Source organism: Pan troglodytes, chromosome 6 (genome assembly GCF_028858775.2).
Source record: "Pan troglodytes isolate AG18354 chromosome 6, NHGRI_mPanTro3-v2.0_pri, whole genome shotgun sequence".
Taxonomy (NCBI): domain Eukaryota; kingdom Metazoa; phylum Chordata; class Mammalia; order Primates; family Hominidae; genus Pan; species Pan troglodytes.
The window spans coordinates 79,946,403-79,966,592 of NC_072404.2; the positions used below are offsets into that span (position 1 = coordinate 79,946,403).

The window sequence follows — 20,190 nt, forward strand, 5'->3', positions numbered from 1 at the left end:
GCAGGTGTACTAATTGTCCTTATACTTAGGGAACATTTTACTCCATTCTCTTCCACCAAGCAGCAGCTGATACAATTGAACTCTTACAATTTCATTCAAGATATTAATAACCTTTGGACATGATGTCAGGGAAGCACTGAAAATGCAGGAGGGAAAATGTCAAAATCATCATCATAATTCAGTTGTCAACAAATATCAAGATCATCGTACTGATATATGAACTAGGGAATCAATGATGATTTGACATGAGTTAATGAAACGGCACTTACCCATTTCTGACATGTCACCAGGAGATTTCCGTATCCACACTAGAATATGATGCTAAATTTGGCCAGTGCAGTTTATAATGCACTCATTCATTTGTTGACTCACTTTGGTCATTCAGCCGTCCAATCGTATCTATGATATTTACGAGGTGTTTGCTATGTGCAAGACACAAAGATGCCTTCCTGTTCACAAGAGACCAGTGCTCACGCAAGTGAGCAGTCAAGGGCACATAGACTATGATATCAGAAATGCTGTGGTTGAGACTTTCACTAGCCTCTGACTTTCTGGGTTGGATAGTGTCCAGAAAGGATTTCCGGGGCTCTGTTGAGTAGCAGGGAAGACTGGCAGTGGTCCTGAAGGGCAGCAGCTTTTTAGAACCATCAGAGGAAGATTTGGGTACCTTAAACAAAGGAAACAGCAGAGGATGAGGCTGGGCAAGGACTCCACTAATAAGCAGCTTTGTATATTACGTGAAAACTTTGGGATTATTTTCCATAGGCAGCAGGAAGGCACTAATGAATTTCAAGCAAGCAGTGTTCAGATTTGCATGTTGGAAAGCTCACTCCGAAGATGGTGTTAGCAGTTGCCTGCAATAACTCAAGCAAGCGATGGCTTGAGCTTGCATCTGGGTGGTGGCAGAAGAGATGGAGAGGTGAGAATAGGGTCAGGAGATATTCAGAGTTCACACCAAGAGGCCCAGCACAGTGGCTCACACCTGTAATCCTAACACTTTGGGAGGCTGAGGTGGGCAGATCACCTGAGCTCAGGAGTTCAACACTAGCCTGAGAAACATATCTTAACTTGGTGTCTACTAAAAACACACACACAAAAAATAAGCCGGGCATGGTGGCATATGCCTGTAATCCCAGCTACTTGGGAGGTTGAGGCAGGAGAATCATTTGAACCCAGGTGGTTGAGATTGCAGTGAGCCGATATCATGCCACTGCACTCCAGCCTGGGTGACAGAGTGAGACCTTGTCTCAAAAAAAAGAGTTAGCACCAAGAGTCATTTGAGTAACAATTTAAAAAATATTATATTTATTAATTTAATGTATATATGAATTTAAAAATATATGCGTGCGTGTATATATACACACATACGCATGTGAATTTAAAAAAATATATATAGCACACATATTTAGCATAAATTTTGTGTACATGTAATAATTGAAGTGCTTATTATAGTGCTTTGTGTCTAATAGACATTTGTCATTTGAACTAATTATCACTAATAATTGTATCCAAAATGGGGCTAACTTTTCTTTTGGCAATATTTCCTGACAAGCTCTTGTGTTCCATTGATCTTGCCTATCCTTTCCTAGTCCATTATTTCACCTTCTTAATTATTGGAGTTTTTCAGTGTGTGTTAATAGCTGGAAGGATAAACTGTATTTTTCAGATACTTACCTTTATTACCATACTGGATTCTAAGAGGTGGCTCCTCAAACCCCCAGGAGTACATTGAAGTTGGCCAGGAGTAAACCTGGAATGTTGCTCACTGTTAAGCTTATGGCTGCAATGGCTGCAATTTGTGCATTGTCTGTAAGTTTTATTGACTTCCAGATGATCTAGCATAAGGTAGGATCTCCCTGAGACGCGGACCGGCAGGAGGGCTCTGGCCTCTCTGCAGAAACTTCCAAACAAATGCCTGCCCAGTGGAAGACGGGCTGCATGACATGCTGGCTCTTTGGCTTAGAGAGAGAGAGAGAGATTTTCTGCATGCTGGGCTGGGGCTGCTGAGATGATGAGGAGCTTTATGAGTTGACAAGGCACCAGATTGCATTTTGCTGTGGTCACCATCTATCCTGGAGTTTGTGCCTCCATCGTGTGTACCATCTCTATTTCTAAAAGAATAATGCTGGTTATCTGTAAACCCATAAGTTTCCGCTGTAACCCTGGAGAAAATCATGTCCTCATTTGTAGGAAGGAAGGTGGGAAGGCAGCTCAGAGTCGATTTACAACCTTGACTCTTTCGTTTTGCCACCGCCATCGAGCCTTCATAGCTTGGGCCGAACTTAACCACAGACATGGGCAGAGTGATGTGCTCTTGCTGAGCGGTGATCAACCATGTGGCCCTCAGAGGATTTCTGGGTTCTGTGTGAGATGGAGCTGCTCCATCATTCACACAAGATGTCGTGCAAAAATGAGTCATTGGCCTGCCTGCACTAGAAGGGAATTTCTAAAATTTCAAAAGTGGAGGTTATTTTTATTTATGTTTCAAAAACTGGATGACTACCTGAGAAAACATATATTTTACAGCCTCACCTGCCAATGTATATTTAAAATTTCCTCCCAGTCTTCATACCACTTTAATGATTATTGCTTTATTTTCTAGCTTAATATCAGAGAAGGCAACCCCTTTTCTGTCTTTTGTTTTTTAAAAAAAATTCTAAATTTTCTAACGTCTGTGTTCTTCTAGGTTAATTTTAGAACGTTTTATTGTGTTCCAGAAAAAAAATGCCCTTTGAAATTATGTTAAACCTATGTATTAAAAAGGCAGTGGATGGGTACAGTGGCTCATGCCTGTAATCCCAGTACTTTGGGAAGCTGAGGCGGGGGGATCGCTTGAGTCCAGGAGTTTGGGACCTGCTTGGGCAACATGGGGAGACCTCATCTCTACAAAAGTTAAGAAAATTAGCCATGCAGGATGGTGCATGACTGTATTCCCAGCTTCTCAGGAGGCTGAAAAAAGGAAGATCCCTCGAGCCCAGTAGCTCAAGGCTGCAGTGAGGTAAGATCACCCCCACTACACTCCAGCCTGGGTGACAGAGTGAGACCCCAACTCGAAAGAAAGAAAGCAAGAAAGAGAGAGAGAGAGGATCTCCTAACAATCTCCCAACATTCCAACTTCCAACTCAAAGACGTGTTCTTCTCTGCCACTTATATATGTCTTATTTTATTGCATTTAGTAAAATTTTCAAATATTCTTCTTACTGGTTAAAGTTATTCCTAGGTATACTGTAATATTTGTTACTTTTAGAAATAGATTTATTTACATTGTATATTCTAGTTGGTTTTTGCTGAATTAAAAAACACTATTAATATGAGATGTCTACTTGCCCCAGCCTGGGCATCCTTTTCTAGTGACAGCTGTATCTCGTGACTCATTTCCTTATCACCCTAGAAACACTTACTTCACTGACACTGTCTCAGAGGTCACCAGTGCCTTTCATTGCCACACCAAATGGCTCTTTTCAGGCTTAATTCTCTGTGACATTCATCAGTAGAGATTCTCTTCTTTGTGACCATAAATATACTATAATATTTAATATATTCAACACCTCTTTTCCTATTAGATGCTTTCCTTATGGATATTTAATTTGCTTTCTTAAAGTGAAATACTCAGTTTGTAATAGATGGCCTGAAGCTGGTTCTTCAGATCTAATCTCTATTCATCCATCTACCTAACAGTTTTTAAGAACTCTTTGTGTGTCAGGCACTGGAGGTGACCACATGTATGCCATTAAGGAGAGCACCTAAACATGGGACCACAGGAGAAGTCTTCCAGTCGTGATTGGTAGTACATCAGTCCCTTTTCACGCTGCTGATAAAGACATACCCAAGACTGGGTAATTTATAAAGAAAAAGAGGTTTAATGGACTCACAGTTTCACATGGCTGGGGAGGCTTCACAATCATGGTGGAAGGGGAAGGGCATGTCTTACATGGCAGCAGACGAGAGAATGAGAGCCAATTGAAAGGGGAAACCCCTTACAAAACCATCAGCTCTCATGAGGCTTATTTACTACCACGAGAACAGTATGGGGAAAACTGCCCCTGTGATTCAGTTATCTCCCACTGGGTCCCTCCCACAACATGTGGGAATTATGGGAGCAACAATTAAAAATGAGATTTGGGTGAGGACATAGCCAAACCATATCAGGTAGGATGCTGTATCTGTGAGGATACAGATACAGCATCAAGACTTTCCTTTCTGGCAGGAGACAGGTAGTACACTCAGTAGGGGCAATTAAAGAGAGGTTACCAAAATATTTACAAAGATTGTGAAGGGTTAAGGGAAACCAATAAGGAATGACAAGGGTTGGTGAATGACCCCAGGGCTAGCAACAGAGAGGGAAGAAATTGCCACCCTAAGGTCTGCAGAGGCAAGAGGAGGGAGTGGTTAACGGAATGCAAGGATAGCTGTAACCCTAAGAGAGGCATGCCTGATAACAACTGGATTATAGAAGATTTAGTACCTTCTACTAAACCCCAGCCCAGTAGGGAAAGAGATGGGAGAATAAGTACACCTCTCTCTCTTTCCATCCATCTGTCAAGAAGTGTCCTTATGTTGCCTCCTGTTGGTTCATCTCAACCCAAAGCCAGGGGGCAGGTGAACCTATAGCTGTCCCTATAGGTCTTTCTCCTAGAGTATGCAACTGGGAGAAAAAGGATGGAGAATAGATCTGGAGTGAAGCATGAAGGATATTTGATATGGTTGCAGCAGGATGACTGGCCTCAATCTGTCCTTCCTCCCTTTATCTTCGAGTTCTTACCTAATAGTGCCACTTGGCTTTAACTGTCGTCAGCTGTTAGGTGCAAAAGTTATTGCTGTCTTTGCCATTACTTTTAGTGGCAAAAACTACAATTAGTTTTGCACCAACTTAATAAAATAACTCAGGCGGAAAAGAAGGGAACAATGAATTCTCGCAGGCCTGGTGCCAAGAAGCCACCCCATTCTCTTCCCGCTTTCTCTCTTTGCTGCTGCTTCTCCCCCTTTGACTTTGTGACTTCTCTGCCTACAAGTTCAATTTCATTCCTCAAAGATTGCAACTGCCTCTGACCACTGAGCAAGGGGCACTTGCAGGAAAGAAGGTTTCTTGGGTACACGAAATCATCCCAACTTGCTCCAACGGCAACCTTTCCTGGCTAAGTTAAGACCAACCTGAGTTCGGCTGGTGGACTTGAACTCATATTTATCTTTGCCAACAGTTTCTGGGGCCTGCAAAATAAGCACGTTAAGATACCAGTGATTTTTTTTTTTTTTTTTTTTTTTTTTGCTGCTTTGTTGAACCTTTGTGGCAGATTAAATGGGGGTGAAAATGGAAGCACATGGACCAAAAAATATGTAATTCACAGGTGTCACATCGCACTGTGAGGAATGATCTTTTTGGAGGCTGTTAAGTGAATGCCTTTCATAATGGAAGCAATAATGCCACAGAAGGAGAAAAAAATCTCATTGGGACCATCATTCCCTGTGTCTCCTTGGTGGGATATGCATGCATGCTTAGTCTTAATTTCTATACTGTTTTATAAAAAAACTTCTCCTTCTGGCCCCTCTGACTGCATTGGAAAGGCTGCCCAGGGGGTTGTGCTAGGCAAACACATCTGAAATGCATTTTAGCTCTAAGGTGGAATTTAATGACTTGGGATTGGAAGCTCTCTATTTAGATGGAACAAAAGAAATGCTGTATCGTCAAGTGAAGAAAAAGACAAGCCAACCCAACCACACAGATTAAGTTAGAGGAAGAATCAGAGGTTTTTCTGTGGGAGCTGCCGAGTTAAGTCAAAGGTCAGGAATTCTGTCCCATTCTGATAGTGTCTCTTGCCTTGACCCTTGGGAGTGTGTGGCTTGTGAGGGGAAGTTAGCAAGTACTGGGGAAGGGAAAGGGAAAATCCAGGGCGAATGAGTAAGAGCACACAGAATAAAGAGGAAAAAAGCATGCTTGGTAGTCTTTTAGCTGTCTTTTTCATCATGCAGTATTGGACACATTATATATATGACCTATATGTCAGGCTGTAATCGTACACTGAGGAACAGCTGTGCCCATCTTGCAGCTTTACAGTGGAGCATGTCTGTATTAGTCCGTTTTCCTACTGCTATTAAAAACTACCCGAGACTGTGTAATTTATGACGAAAAGAGGTTTAATTCCCTCACTTCCACAGGCTGTACAGGAAGCATGGTTTGGAGGCCTCAGGAAACTTAGAATCATGGCAGAAGGTGAAAGGGAAGCAGGCACAATCTTCACATGGACAGAGCCAGGAGAGAGAGAGAGAGAGAGAAGGGGGAAGTGCTACACACTTTTAAACAACCAGGTCTCATGAGAACTCACTCTATCACAAGAACAGCAAGAGGGAAATTTGCCCCCATGATGTAGTCACCTCCCATCAGGTCCCTACCCCAACACTGGGGATTATAATTCAATATGAGATTTGGGTAAGGAGACAGAGCCAAGCCATATCAATGGCCATATACCTTGGAGGTCCTTTGGGTGTCCTCCAAGAATATATATTGTATATATATATGTATATGTGTGTGTGTGTGTATATATATACGTATATGTGTGTGTGTATATATATACGTATATGTGTGTGTATATATATACGTATATGTGTATATATATACATGTATATATATACGTATATGTGTATATATATACATGTATATATATACGTATATGTGTATATATATACATGTATATATATACGTATATGTGTATATATATACATGTATATATATACGTATATGTGTGTATATATACATGTATATATATACGTATATGTGTATATATATACATGTATATATATTTGAGATAGAGTCTTGCTCTGTTGCCCAGGCTGGAGTGCAGTGGTGTGGTCTCAGCTCACTGCAGCCTCCATCTCCCAGGTTCAAATGATTCTCCTGCCTCAACCTCACAAGTAGCTGGGACTACAGGTGCACACCACCACACCCGGTTAATTTTTGTATTTTTAGTAGAGACAGGGTTTCACCATGTTGACCAGGCTGGTTTTGAACTCCTGACTTCAAGTAATCCGCCCGCCTTGGCCTCCCAAAGTGCTGGGATTACAGGCATGAGCCACCATGCCCAGCTGGACAAGTGGGATTTCTGAAGTCAAACAGGAAACTTGAACACTTAGTTATTTTTTTTCCAGAGATAAGGTCTTCTTATTTTTTATTTTATTTATTTATTTTCAAAGACAGGGTCTCACTCTGTCATCCAGGCTGGAGTGCAGTGGTGTAATCATAGCTCATTGCAGGCTTGAACTCCTGAGCTCAAGCAATCCTACCTCCTCAGCCTCTCAAGGAGCTGGGACTATAGGCACAGGCCACACCACACTGGCTAATTTGTTTATTTTTTGTAGAGATGGTGTGGGGTCTCATTATGATGCCCAGGCTCCTCTCCAACTCCTGGGCTCAAGCAGTTCCTCTGCCTCAGCCTCCCAAAGCACTGGGATTACAGGCATGAGCCTCTGCACTTGGCCTGCTTGCTTCTTATTAAGACATTTCTCTCTTCCTTAAGTCTCAGTCTCTTGAAGTCTTGGGGTTCAAATATAGCATAACTGAGAGGCCATGCATATAGAGCAGAAAAGAAAAAAGTTTTGCAGGATGCAATTCCTCCTGTTTGGTGGAAATAGACACGGGATAGGGTAGTCAGTGAGCACTTGCTGAACATTGCCTGTCCTTCCCCTTCTTGCTCCTGGGCTCTCCTCTCTGCACCCTCTGCCACGGCTCTAGCCTGCTTGTCCTGATGGCAGTGAGGTTTGTATCTCAGGCCTCCTCTGCTGTCTGAACCTCCATTCTCATGTGCTTCAATTTTCCACTGGACTCTGACGCCATCTGGATGTCCCATGGACGCCTCGTGTACCACATGTGAAGAATGGAACTCATTGTCTTCTCACACTCTCTTCTGTATGCCCTGTCTTTTTGGGCAGTGTTATCACTCACCTGGAAACTCAGTTTTGCTCAGTTCCTCCTTCTCTCTCAGCCTTATCTCTTGTTTGTCTCCTACCCTGGGATGGTATCTCTTAAACAACCCTCAAATCTCTCCATTCCTTTTGATCACTGACTGCTGCCTTAAAATAAGCTTCCTGCCATCTCTCGCACAGGCTGCTGCAAGAATTCTGCAACAGGTCTCATAATCTGCCTCAGAGCCCGGCCTTTATCCTCCTTTAATTGCCATGGAACCTTTAAAAAGTTACTGTATTTGGCCAGGTGTGGTGGCTCACGCCTGTAATCCCAGCATTTTGGGAGGCCAAGGTGGGAGAATCACTTGAGGCCAGGAGTCTGAGACCAGCCTGGGGCACCATAGCAAGACCCCATCTATACAAAATTGTTTTAAAAAATTAGCGAGGTTAGTGTCACGCACCTGTAATTTCAGGTACTTGGGAGGCCGAGGCAGGAGGATTGCTTGAGCCCGGGAGTTCAAAGCTGCAGTGAATGTGCTGTGATTACACCCCCGCACTCCAGCCTGGGTGACAGAGTGAGACCATCCCTTAAAAAAAAAAAGTTCCTACGTTCCTACATTCTCAGACCCAGTGTCCTCGTTTGTGAAACAGAGATTGTAATAATACCTTCCCCCTGAGCTTGTCACGGGATTAGATGAGACAATGGTAGAATAAAAGTGAAAAATTGCTAAATCGCCCACCACATAGTGAGTACTGAATAAATGGTTGCTGTCACTACTGTTAGTGCCTGGGGTCAGTCCTTGTGCTGTTATTGGCCACACTTCAGATCTTGTTACTTTCCTTCTTTATTTGTCACTTATAGATAAAAAGCTAAAGTCAAGGGACCTAGGGCTGCAGAATGACTTTTGTGGGCCCAGAGACTTTAGCCTAGATGGGCTCCTTCCTCCATATAAAATACTAAAAATTAGATTTTATGACTGTGTTTCTATGATTGTCTTGAGTACTCTCTGAAGAGCTTGTAATCTTAAATGGCAATTCTCTGATCTCTGGAGACTGTGTAAATTTAGACAAACATATGTGTAGTCTCAAGTCCTGGGTTGGGATTTTTGCCCCCAGTTCTGAGCATATCCATCTTCTTGTTTGTCTCATTACGCTGTTCCTTGGATTTGGGGGAAAAAAAAAAATCCAGTCTTTCAGGGACCTAAATTTTTGCAGATATTTCAGTTTCAATGATATTTCTCAAGAGAACCCAAAATCTCATATCCTGTGCACGCTTGAGCTCTGAAACTGCAGCTTTTAGTTAATGAGCAACTCATCCTCTCCCTCTCTGAGAGCAGACATAGACTCAACTCTGATTTTAACTTACCTTGAGGAGTTTCCCTTTCTTTCTTGCAAGATCACCTATATATTTTAAATATTTTAAAGTCGTCTTATTGAGTGTTTTTAGGTATCTTGCTGGAAAATTCTCATGTTGGATAGCCTTTCATCTTGCTGTGAATAGAATTGTCTATCATAGGTGTTCTTTTCTTAACTGGTTTGAGTTTTTGGTTTTTTTGTTTGTTTGTTTGTTTTGTTTTTGTTTTTGTTTTTGAGATGAGGTCTTGCTTTGTTGCCCAGGCTGGAGTGCAGTGGCGCAATCTTGGCTCACTGCAACCTCTGCCTCCTGGGTTCAAATGATTCTCCTGCCTCAGCCTCCCGAGTAGCTGGGATTACAGGCATGCACCACCACACCTGGCTAATTGTTGTATTTTTAGTAGAGACGGGGTTCATCATGTTGGCCAGGCTGGTCCCGAACTCCTGACCTCAAGTGATGCGCCCGCCTCAGCCTCCTAAATTGCTGGGATTACAGGCGTGAGCCACGGCCCCCAGCCATACAGAGATATACAGCTCATATCACTCATCTATTTAAAAGCGTACAGTTTAGTGGCTTGTAGTATCTTCACAAATTTGTGCACCCATCACCATGAGCTAATGCTGTCACATTCCCATTACTCCAGGAAAAAGCGCTATACATATTAACAGTCACTGTCCATTTTCTCCCCAAGTTCCCCCTTCCCTACTGAAAGCAACCATGGATCTACTTTCAGGTTATACAGATTTACCTATTCTGTACATTTCACATAAATAGAATCACTATATGGTCTTCCATGCCTAGCTTCATTTACTTGTCATAACATTTTCAGAGTTCACTCATGCCATAGCTTGTATCACTACTTCATTCTTTTATATTGCCCAATATTCCATTGGTCTGGAGATACTATATTTTGTTTCTCCAGTCGTCGGTTGATGGACATTTAGCTAATAAGAATAATGCAACTGTGAGCATTTGTGCACAAGTTTTTTTGGGGACGAATGTTTCCATTTTTCTTGGGTGGAAATTTCTTAGGAGTGGAATTGCTGGGTCGTATGGTAACTATATTTAGCATTTTTTGTTTTTGTTTTTGAGACAGAGTCTTGCTCGGTCACCCAGGCTGGAGTGCAGCTGCAGGATTTTTGCTCATTGCAACCTCCGCCTCCTGGGTTCCAGTGATTCTCCTGCCTCAGCCTCCTAAGTAGCTGGGACTACAGGTGCACATCACCACACTCGGCTAATTTTTGTATTTTTAGTAGAGACTGGGTTTCACCATGTTGGCCAGGCTAGTCTCGAACGCCTCAGGTGATCACCTCAGCCTCCCAAAGTGCTGGGATTACAGGCGTGAGCCACTGTGCCCAGCCTATATTAAGCATTTTGAAGAACAGCCCAACTGTTTTCCAAAGTGGCGGGACAACTGTACATTCCCACTAGTAATGTTGCATCACAAGTGATTTTAAAACCAAGCACAGGTGTTTGTACTCAACATGGGAAGAATCTTTGTGGAGTTTTGAGCACAGTTCAGGGGTTGTCATTTGAAGATGTGTTACACATCAGTGTGGAAGCAGATTCAGCATGAGGGAGCAGGTAGAAAGTGCTGGAGTACTCTAATTCTCCGCCGATAGGGTCTCTATGGAGATGGTGGCAGCAAGAAAAGATACCGGGATTCCTGAAGAGCATATTGGACAGTGGAAATGATTCTCAAGCAGAGAAATGATGCTCGTCTGACGGTGCTCGTTCAACCTTTGCTTTTGATCTTGGTATTATAGAAAATAAATTTCTGTTTTCAGAGAAGCAGGAGAGGGAATACAAGCTTTGCCACTAGGTGATGGGGAACCATCTCACTACCGGAGCAGGTTTCCTGGCTCTTGACTTGCTTAGGGGATGTCTTCGTGGGAGATTTGGATCCTTCTGGGCACTTCCGGCTGCCCAGGCTGTGAAAGCCAAGGAGGCTGGTCCTTCTTTCTGTCAGTGGCAGCAATGAAACGCTGGATATTGGATCTCCATCATTTAAATGGATAAAGTGGTGTGTGTGTGTGTGATTGTGTGTGTATGTGTGTGTGTGTGTGCTGAGTAGCTGGAACATTTGAAATGGCAGAAGGCAATGAGAACCCTTAACAACAAAAGTTTTCTAGTTAAGTAATAAAACCTCCCATAACTCCAGGATTTAAAAATTGCCCATCAAGCTGTTTATCCTCTAATGGAATAATAGGTTTAAGGTGTCACCATCCTGGGAGCTTGCAATTGCTCAGTGAGGCTTGTTACAGAGGCCTCCAAGTCTACTTGGCACGGTTATCACCCGTGTGGGTTTTTTTCCTCTCCTCTGTGATTTATTCTCAAACATTTTGTATTTCCTCTTGCCATTTAGATAAAATTTAAATAAAACCATTAGGGAAAGAGCTGTGTCAGAATGTTGGACCCTTTAAACTCAAGATAAAAATCAATCTGTATGTCGCTTTCTGTTCACATGAAGCAAAAGCATCTGCAGTTTGGCAGTTATCTGTGACTTGCTGTTTTTATTCTGTGCTATTTCTTCTTGCTGTAGTTCCTCCTAGCAAAAGGGAAACAGGCGTGAATAATGGCCCCAGTTCTGTCTCATTTCCTGTGTCCTCTTTCGTCCTCATTTCTCCCAGTTTAGATGGTCTCTCCCTTTTACAGACCCCCATCTCATCCCAGTCCCCAAAAGGAGAGAGAGGATTCTTTTATATTTATTTATTTATTTTTTGAGACAGAGTCTTGCTCTGTTGCCCAGGCTGGAGTGCAGTGGTGTGATCTTGGCTCACTGCAACTTCTGTCTCCTGGGCTCAAGAGATTCTCCTGCCTCAGCCTCTCAAGTAGCTGGGACTACAGGTGTGCACCACGACGCCCAGCTAATTTTTGTATTTTTTGGTAGAGACGGAGGGAGAGGATTCTAACCAGACTTTAACCCCAGAACTCTCTGTGACCTTGACCTTCCTCTCAATAGAAATGTTTTCAGGGCCTATACCTGAGTTGGATAAATTGAGGACATCATTTTTTCTGTGACAAGTAATGTTAAATGAAGCTGCAGCGGAGATTGAGTAATACATCCTGGTATGGTGGTTTTCTAATAATTCTTTTTTCTCCCACTTTTTCTAGGCTTATCCAAATCCCTTGGGCTCATTGAAGGTTATGGTGGGCGGGGTAAAGGGGGCCTTCCGGCTACTCTTTCCCCGGCTGAAGAAGAAAAGGCTAAGGGACCCCATGAGAAGTATGGCTACAATTCCTACCTCAGTGAAAAAATTTCACTGGACCGTTCCATTCCGGATTATCGTCCCACCAAGTAAGTTCTGGTTCAGTCATTTGCGGAGCTTGATGGGTCGTCAGAGTGAGTGTAGACCCCTACGTTTGTGATATTTTCCACTGTTATCTGTAACTCTTGGGGGAGTTTTTATTTTAGTTTCCTCTTTAATAAATAAACTTAGTACTCCTGTTGCATATGAAAGATTAGCTAAACAAAAAAGTTCAGTTGTTATCAAAGTGTTCCAGAAACATATAGAAAGAGCCTCAATACAAAAAGCTTTATATTTTAATTCTTCTTCTTCTTCTTCTTTTTTTTTTTTTTTTTTTGAGACAGAGTGTCGCTCTTGTTGCCCAGGCTGGAGCGCAATGGTATGATCTCGGCTCACCGCAACCTCCGCCTTTTGGGTTTAGGTGATTCTCCTGCCTCAGCCTCCCGAGTAGCTGGGATTGCAGGCATGCACCACCACACCTGGCTAATTTTGTATTTTTAGTAGAGATGGGATTTTATGCCTTTGGTCAGGCTGATCTCGAACTCCTGACCTCAGGTGATCTGCCTGCCTTGGCCTCCCAAAGTGCTGGGATTACAGGTGTGAGCCACCACACCCAGCCATTATTATTCTTTTAATGTTTATTTTATATTCAGGGGAACATGTGTAGGTTTGTTATATAGGTTAATTGCATGTCACAGGGGTTCAGTGTACAGATCATTTCATCTCCCAGATAACACCATAGATAGTTTCTTGATTCTTACCCTTCTCCCTCCCTCCACTTTCAAGTAGGCCTCATGTCTATTGTTCCCCTCTTTGTGTCCATGTGTACTCGGCGTTTAGCCCCGACTTATAAGTGAGAACTGGTGGTATTTGGTTTTCTATTCTGAGTTAGTTTGCTTAGGCCAGTGGCCTCCAACTCCATGTTGCCGCAGAGGACATGATGTCATTCTTGTTTATGGCTGCGTAGTATTCCATGGTGTATATGTGCCACATTTTCTTTATCCAGTCTACTATTGATGGGCATTTAGGTTGATTCCATTTCTTTGCTACAGTGAATAGTGCTATAATGAACATACCTGTGCATGTGTCTTTATGATAGAACAATTTATATTCCTTTGGGTATATACCCAATAATGGGATTGCTGGGTCAAATGGGTCTGCTTTGAGTTCTTTGCGGCTTCACCAAATTGCTTTCTACAATGGCGGAAGTAATTTACATTCTCACCAGCAGTGTATAACCATTAACTTTTCTCTACAACCTCTCCAGCATCTGTTATTTTTTTTACTTTTTAATGATAACCATTATGACTGGTTGAAATGGTATCTCATTATGGTTTTGATTTTCCTTTTTCTAAAAAAAATCACCATGATCTCATCCCTTGGGGACAGCATCTATTGAAGTTTTAGTATATTGTCTTTGAGTCTATTTTCTATACAGATTATGAGCCTATGATATCTCACTTTTTCCCTTTTTCATTTAACATTAAATCGTGAGTATTTTCTGATGTTATTAATGATGATCTGTTTTCATTGTTGGAAATTTAGGTTATTTTCAATTTTTCATTATTATATATAACATTCTATTGAATATTTTTTCACTCATATCTTTATATGTATTGATTTGATATTTACTTTCTGAATCCACACTTCTAAAGGTATATAGTAGAGGGATATTTTTGGAGATTCTTGATACGTATTATAATATTTTCCTCCAGAAAATCTATAGTAATTCTACTCCTGTTAGAATTTTACTAGACCCTTCCAATACTGGGTACTAGCATGTAAAAAATGCCAAACTGATAGGTTATTGTTTCAACTTACACTTTTTTGCATGAGATTCTTGCCTTTTAAAAAGCGTGAGGCTGGCAGGGCACGGTGGCTCACGCCTGTAATCCCAACACTTTGGGAGGCTGAGGAGGGTGGATCATGAGGTCAGGAGTTCGAGACCAGCCTGGCCAAGATAGCGAAACCCCGTCTCTACTAAAAATACAAAAATTGGCTGGGCGCGGTAGCAGGCTCCTATAATCCCAGCTACTCGGGAGGCTGAGGCAGGAAAATCACTTGAACCAGGGAGGCAGAGGTTGCAGTGAGCCGAGATCGTGCCATTGCACTCCAGCCTGGGCGACAGAGCGAAACTCCATCTCAGAACAAACAAACAACAACAACAAAAAAACTTGGGGCTGAGTACAGTGGCTCACATCTATAATCCTAGCCCTTTGGGAAGCCAATCGCTTTGGGCAGATCGCTTGAGCCCAGGAGTTCGAGATCAGCCTGGGCAACATGGCAAAGCGTTGTCTCTACAAAAAACATAAAAATTGCCAGGCGCGGTGGCCTGTAATCCCAGCACTTTGGGAGGCCGAGGTGGGCGGATCAGGAGATCAGGAGATCGAGACCATCCTGGCTAACACGGTAAAACCCCGTCTCTACTAAAAATACAAAAAATTAGCCGAGCGTGGTGGCGGGCGCCTGTAGTCCCAGCTACTCGGGAGGCTGAGGCAGGAGAATGGCGTGAACCTGGGAGGCGGAGGTTGCAGTGAGCCAAGATAGCGCCACTGCACTCCAGCCTGGGCGAAAGAGCGAGACTCCGTCTCAAAAAAAAAAAAAAAAAAAAAAAAATTATATATATATATATATATATATATATATATATATATATATATATATATATATAAATTAGCCAGGTGTGGTGGTGGTGCATGCCTATAGTCCCAGCTACTCCTGAGGCTGAGGGTCACCTGAGTCTGGGAGGTCAAGGCTGCAGTAAGCCATCGTGGCACCACTGCATTCCAGCCTGAGGAAGAGAGTGAGACACTGTCTAAAATCTATTTGTGTGCATCTTGGTTGGATTATGAGAGGTCTTTGTTTTGTGCTCTCAGGTTTAAGAATTACTTATTTTCTGCTTGTAAAATAGACAAAAGAGGATGGACATAGTGTCAAGATGCTGGAGAGAAAACCCCTATGTTCCAGGCAGAACTCCACCTCCGCTTCTCAAACAGATTCTCCATTTTCTATTAGATTTGTAGTGTCTCTCTTTTTCTATTTAGAGTGTGTCCTTGCTTGAAGTAGATTATTTCTTTCTCAAATGAATTTTGTACAAATCAGTTAAGTGTCTTGGTTACTGAGAAAAATAGATTCAAAATAAAGAAAATTATCTTAAATGGATTTAAATTTGCAGCATTAGCTGAGAAACCTGTTAAATCTCTCTCTACCAAATAAGCATGTATTCATTTAGAATCACTAGGAAAATATACATCACCCCTGCTGGAAGCTATTTTGTGTCCCTGGACTTTTGCTCTCCAAAACATCTGTCTGTTTTTATTTCCTGATGCTCTCTCATTAGCCTTTCTTATTAGGACATTGGCAAATAAACATGGCCCTATTTTTTTGTACTTCTATAAGAATGAAAATGCCTTCAAAACGAGGTTACTGGAAAAGAGCCGGTTGAACAAGTATTATTGAGCACTTATTATGAGCCAGATAGTTTTCTCCCCACTGGAGATAGACGCTTGGATGAAGCACAGTCCTTGCCTACTTACTTCTTGTCTAGGGAGGAAGACAGATATACCAGCAGATCAGGTCAGCACAAGGGTATGTGCCGGCTAGAGATTCACACAGCATGTGCAGCGAGGATCTGAGAAAGTTTCTTGTTTGAGATAATGCTTGAAGGACCATTAAGGGATAGAAAGTTGAAGATGGGGGGCCAGGCATGGTGGCTCACGCCTGTAATCCCGGCACTTTGGGAGGCTAAGGCGGGCGGATCACCTGAGGTCAGGAGTTCGAGACTAGCCTGGCCAATGTGATGAAACCCCGTCTGTACTAAAATATACAAAAAAAGAAGCGGGGCATGGTGGTGCACACCTGTGGTCCCAGCTACTTGGGAGACTGAGGCAGGAGAATGGCTTGAAACTGTTAGGTGGAGGTTGCAGTGAGCTGAGATCATGCCACTGCACTCCAGCCTGGGTGACAGATTGAGACTCTGTCTCAAAAAAAAAAAAAAAAAAAAGGAAAATTGAAATTGGGAGAGAGATAAGGGTGGACCAGGCGAGAGAACAAACAGAAGGAGCACACTTGGTTGGGTATGACGTGGCATACTCAGGGAGGAACCCATGGCCCAATATTGCTGTGTGATGTAACATGATGGCTTGAACATACCATTTACATGTGAACCTTCCTGAAACCCTATTAAAATGATAGCAAAGGAATAGAGAGAATGGCAACTTACAAGGAAAAAAAACACAACAGGTTGGCTGATGATCACAGGGAAGAGTGACATGTACAAAATTTTGGAAGATGGAAAGAGGATGGTAATGGCAACTGACAGAGCAAGCTGGGTGAAGCTGAGACCCAACCTCCCACATGAGGTGGGTGGGGGTGGTAAGAGCAGAAGAATGCAGTCTAGCCAGAAGCCCCTAGAGACTCAAGAATTGGAGATGACAGGCATTTCTGATGGCCGGGGGAGGGGAGCGGATTTGAACAGAAGGGATGGTTAGCAGTTATGTCCCCAGATCCTTTCTTCAACTCTGCACAGCCAGAGACTGCCCTTTCTCATCTGGCAGAATATGGGAGGTTTACTCCCTAGAGAAGATGAACTATAGTTCATAGAGGTGGCCTTGGACAGAGGATAACAAGGCTGCATATGAAATGGGATGACTTCCCAGCTCCATTACCCCTCTAGTCTCTATTACTCCTGTCAGCAAGAGTTTGAATAATCCACTTAAAATTATTCAGCCTAAGGAAAAGGCTGATAGATCTGACAGCTGGGGGTACCCCTAAAATGGCTGGGTTCTGCTCATTAACTATTAGTATGGCATGCGAGTTGTAAGGCTTCATCCTTTTGCATAAAGCAGTCCTGCTCTAAAATAAGAAAGGAAAGGCAGGATCACTAGACATCTCAGTAGAGTCTTTGTTATAAAAGATGTTAACAACAACAACAGAAAACAGTAAACAGAAACAACAAACTTTGTTTCTGTTTGATGACTTAGGAGATCATAGAATGTTTTGTTTTGTTTATAAACCAAGAGCAAATAGATATATTAAGATAATAATCATAAGGCCAGGTGCAGTGGCTCATGGCTGTAATCCCAGCACTTTGGGAGGCTGAGGTGGGTGGATCATTTGAGGTCAGGAGTTTGAGACCAGCCTGGCCAACATGGTGAAACCCTGTCTCTACTAAAAATACAAGAAAAAATTAGCTGGGCATAGTGGTGCATGCTTGTAATTCCAGCTACTTTGGGAGGCTGAGGCAGGAGAATTGCTTGAACCTGGGACATAGAGGTTGCAGTGAGCCCAGATTGCGCCACTGCACTCCAGCCTGGGCAACAGAGTGAGACTGCACTGCACAAAAATAAATCATAGAATAAAAAATAAATCTTAAAAGTTAAAAGTTAGACCTGTAGTCCTAGCTATTCAGAAGGCTGTGACAGTAGGAACACTTGAACCTAGGAGTTAGAGTCCAGCTTGGGCAACATAGCAAGACCCTATCTCTTATAAAACAAAAATTAAATGGAAATAAGTAATTTAATAAAGAGTTGGAAGACAGCATTGAGAAAAATTCTAAAAAGTAGAAAAAAATAAATGAAAATTAGGAGTGGAAAGATCAAAAGAAATTAGATCAGTCCAGTAGGTTCAACATCCACTAATGAGAAAATCAGAGAGAACAGAGAGAAGAAAGTCATCAAACAAATGATGCAAGACAATTTCCCAGAATCCGTAGGATGTGAGCTTTCAGATTAGAAGATCCCACCCAGTTCCTACATAATTCATGAAAAGAAAAAAAACTAAACTCACATCAAGAAATGTAAATTTAAAATTTCAAAACAACTCGGATGAAGAAAAAGTCCTGAAAGCTTTCAGAGAATAAATGCAGATTACATATAGTTGGCATTAGATTCCTCTGTAGAAACATTAGAAGACAATGGAAGAATGCTTAAATAATTTTGAGAGAAAAAAATAATGTTCCATTTAGAACTCTTAACAGTCATCTATAGAATACTTTGGGCCAGGAGCAAATGCAAAGTAAACCCATCGCAAAAATGTAGGCTCTTAACAATTTTACCTTCTCTGAATTTGTTTTGAGGAAGCTACTCAAGCACATGCTCCAGCAAAACAAAGGAGTCAAGTGAGGAAGATGATGAAGAGATGCTCCAGGGTAACATTCTAGGGTGACAGCCATGTAGCAGACCAAGAGATCAATTATTCCCACATCTTTAGAGAGAAACCTCCTAGAGGCTCCTGTGGATGCAGGAGGATGCAGGGCTCCAGGAGGTATGTCTCTAAAGGAGGTGGGAAGTGGCAACATTGTTTGATTGCCTAGAGTTTTTTACTTCATTAAGATTTTTTCTTAACTCCTTGTTCAAAAAGCTTGGGACTGTTTACTGATTGTGTTAGGCCATTGTGTTGCTATAAAGGAATACCTGAGACTGGGTTATTTATAAATAAAAGAAGTTTAATTGGCTCACTTTTCTGCAGACTGTCCAGGAAGCATGGTGCTTGGCTTCTACTTGGCTTCTAATGAGGCCTCAGGAAGCTTACAGTCATGGCTGAAAGCAAAAGGTGAGCCAGCCTGTCACATGGCAAGAGTGGGAGCAAAAGAGAGAGAGAGTGGGAGATGCCACACACTTTTAAACAACAAAATCTCATGTGAACTCACTCATCATCCAGAGGATGGCACTAAGCCATTTATGGAGATCCACCCCCATGATCTAGACACCTCCCACTAGGCCCCACCTCCCACACTGGGAATTACATTTCAACATGAGATTTGGCTGAGACACGCATCCCAACCATATTACTGATAGACACAAAACAGCTTGTGAAAAAGCAAAGCAATTAATACAGAAAAAAAACAAAAGCTCTCCAATAAACAAACTATACTTCCCATATACTCTGTAGCTCAGCTCTGAGCAATATATTGTAGTCATATAAATGTAAATATTTCATATTGATTTAAACACAAATTATGGTATAATTATTGGAAGAAGGAGGAGGCAAAATGTGTATGTGAGGTGGGGGTTTGTAAGAAAACTAAATCTACATCTTCAGTAGCAGGAAGTCAATTGAAAATGTGTATTACACATCAAGAAATACTAACATAATCATTGTTACTTAGCAACATGGAGATTACAGGAGTTGAAGGAGACTGTGTATGTTTTATTTTAACAAAATTTCAATTAAACAATAAATATAAATCTATACCAAAAAATGCAAGATGTGTGGGATGAAAGTACAGTAGAAGAATGAGTTGGAGAACTAGCTTGAATGATATGATCACATTTAGATTATTCTGGCCACTATGTGTTGGGTAAATTTGAAGGTGAATTTTGAGATAAATTTGAGAGCCCATAGGCCGTAGGCAGTAACCAGAGAGACTGTCGTAAATTCTGAGCTCCACAGCAAAAGTTACCAAATTAACCTCTCTTCATTGCAAACTAATCCCAGCCATCAAAGAGTTGTAAGGCTCTTGCCTGTAGAAGCAACTTTGCTGATATCTGAGCCCTGGAGATGTAAGGAGAGGCAGCTGCCTGGGGCTGAGCAGTTTCCTTCCTCCAGAGAAATTATTCCCCAATGGATAGGATCCTTTTTGTTAAGCTCCAAACAGCTCTCACAAGTTTTTAAGAAGCTTTAAGTAGGCTAATTTCATTGCAGTTTTAAACAGAACCTCAAGTTGCTTTAATTCTTACTGTTTTATTGCTTTAT

General features: G+C 42.0%; 1 protein-coding gene across 1 annotated transcript in view; it reads left to right on the top strand.

Annotated features, from left to right (window-relative positions):
- GALNT17 (polypeptide N-acetylgalactosaminyltransferase 17) overlaps positions 1–20,190 on the top strand; it is a 581,508-nt gene that overhangs the window by 190,971 nt on the left and 370,347 nt on the right. The window contains exon 2 of the mRNA XM_016957563.4: positions 12,362–12,545. Within this exon, the coding sequence (XP_016813052.2) occupies positions 12,362–12,545 (184 nt within the window). The remainder of the gene's footprint in view (positions 1–12,361; positions 12,546–20,190) is intronic.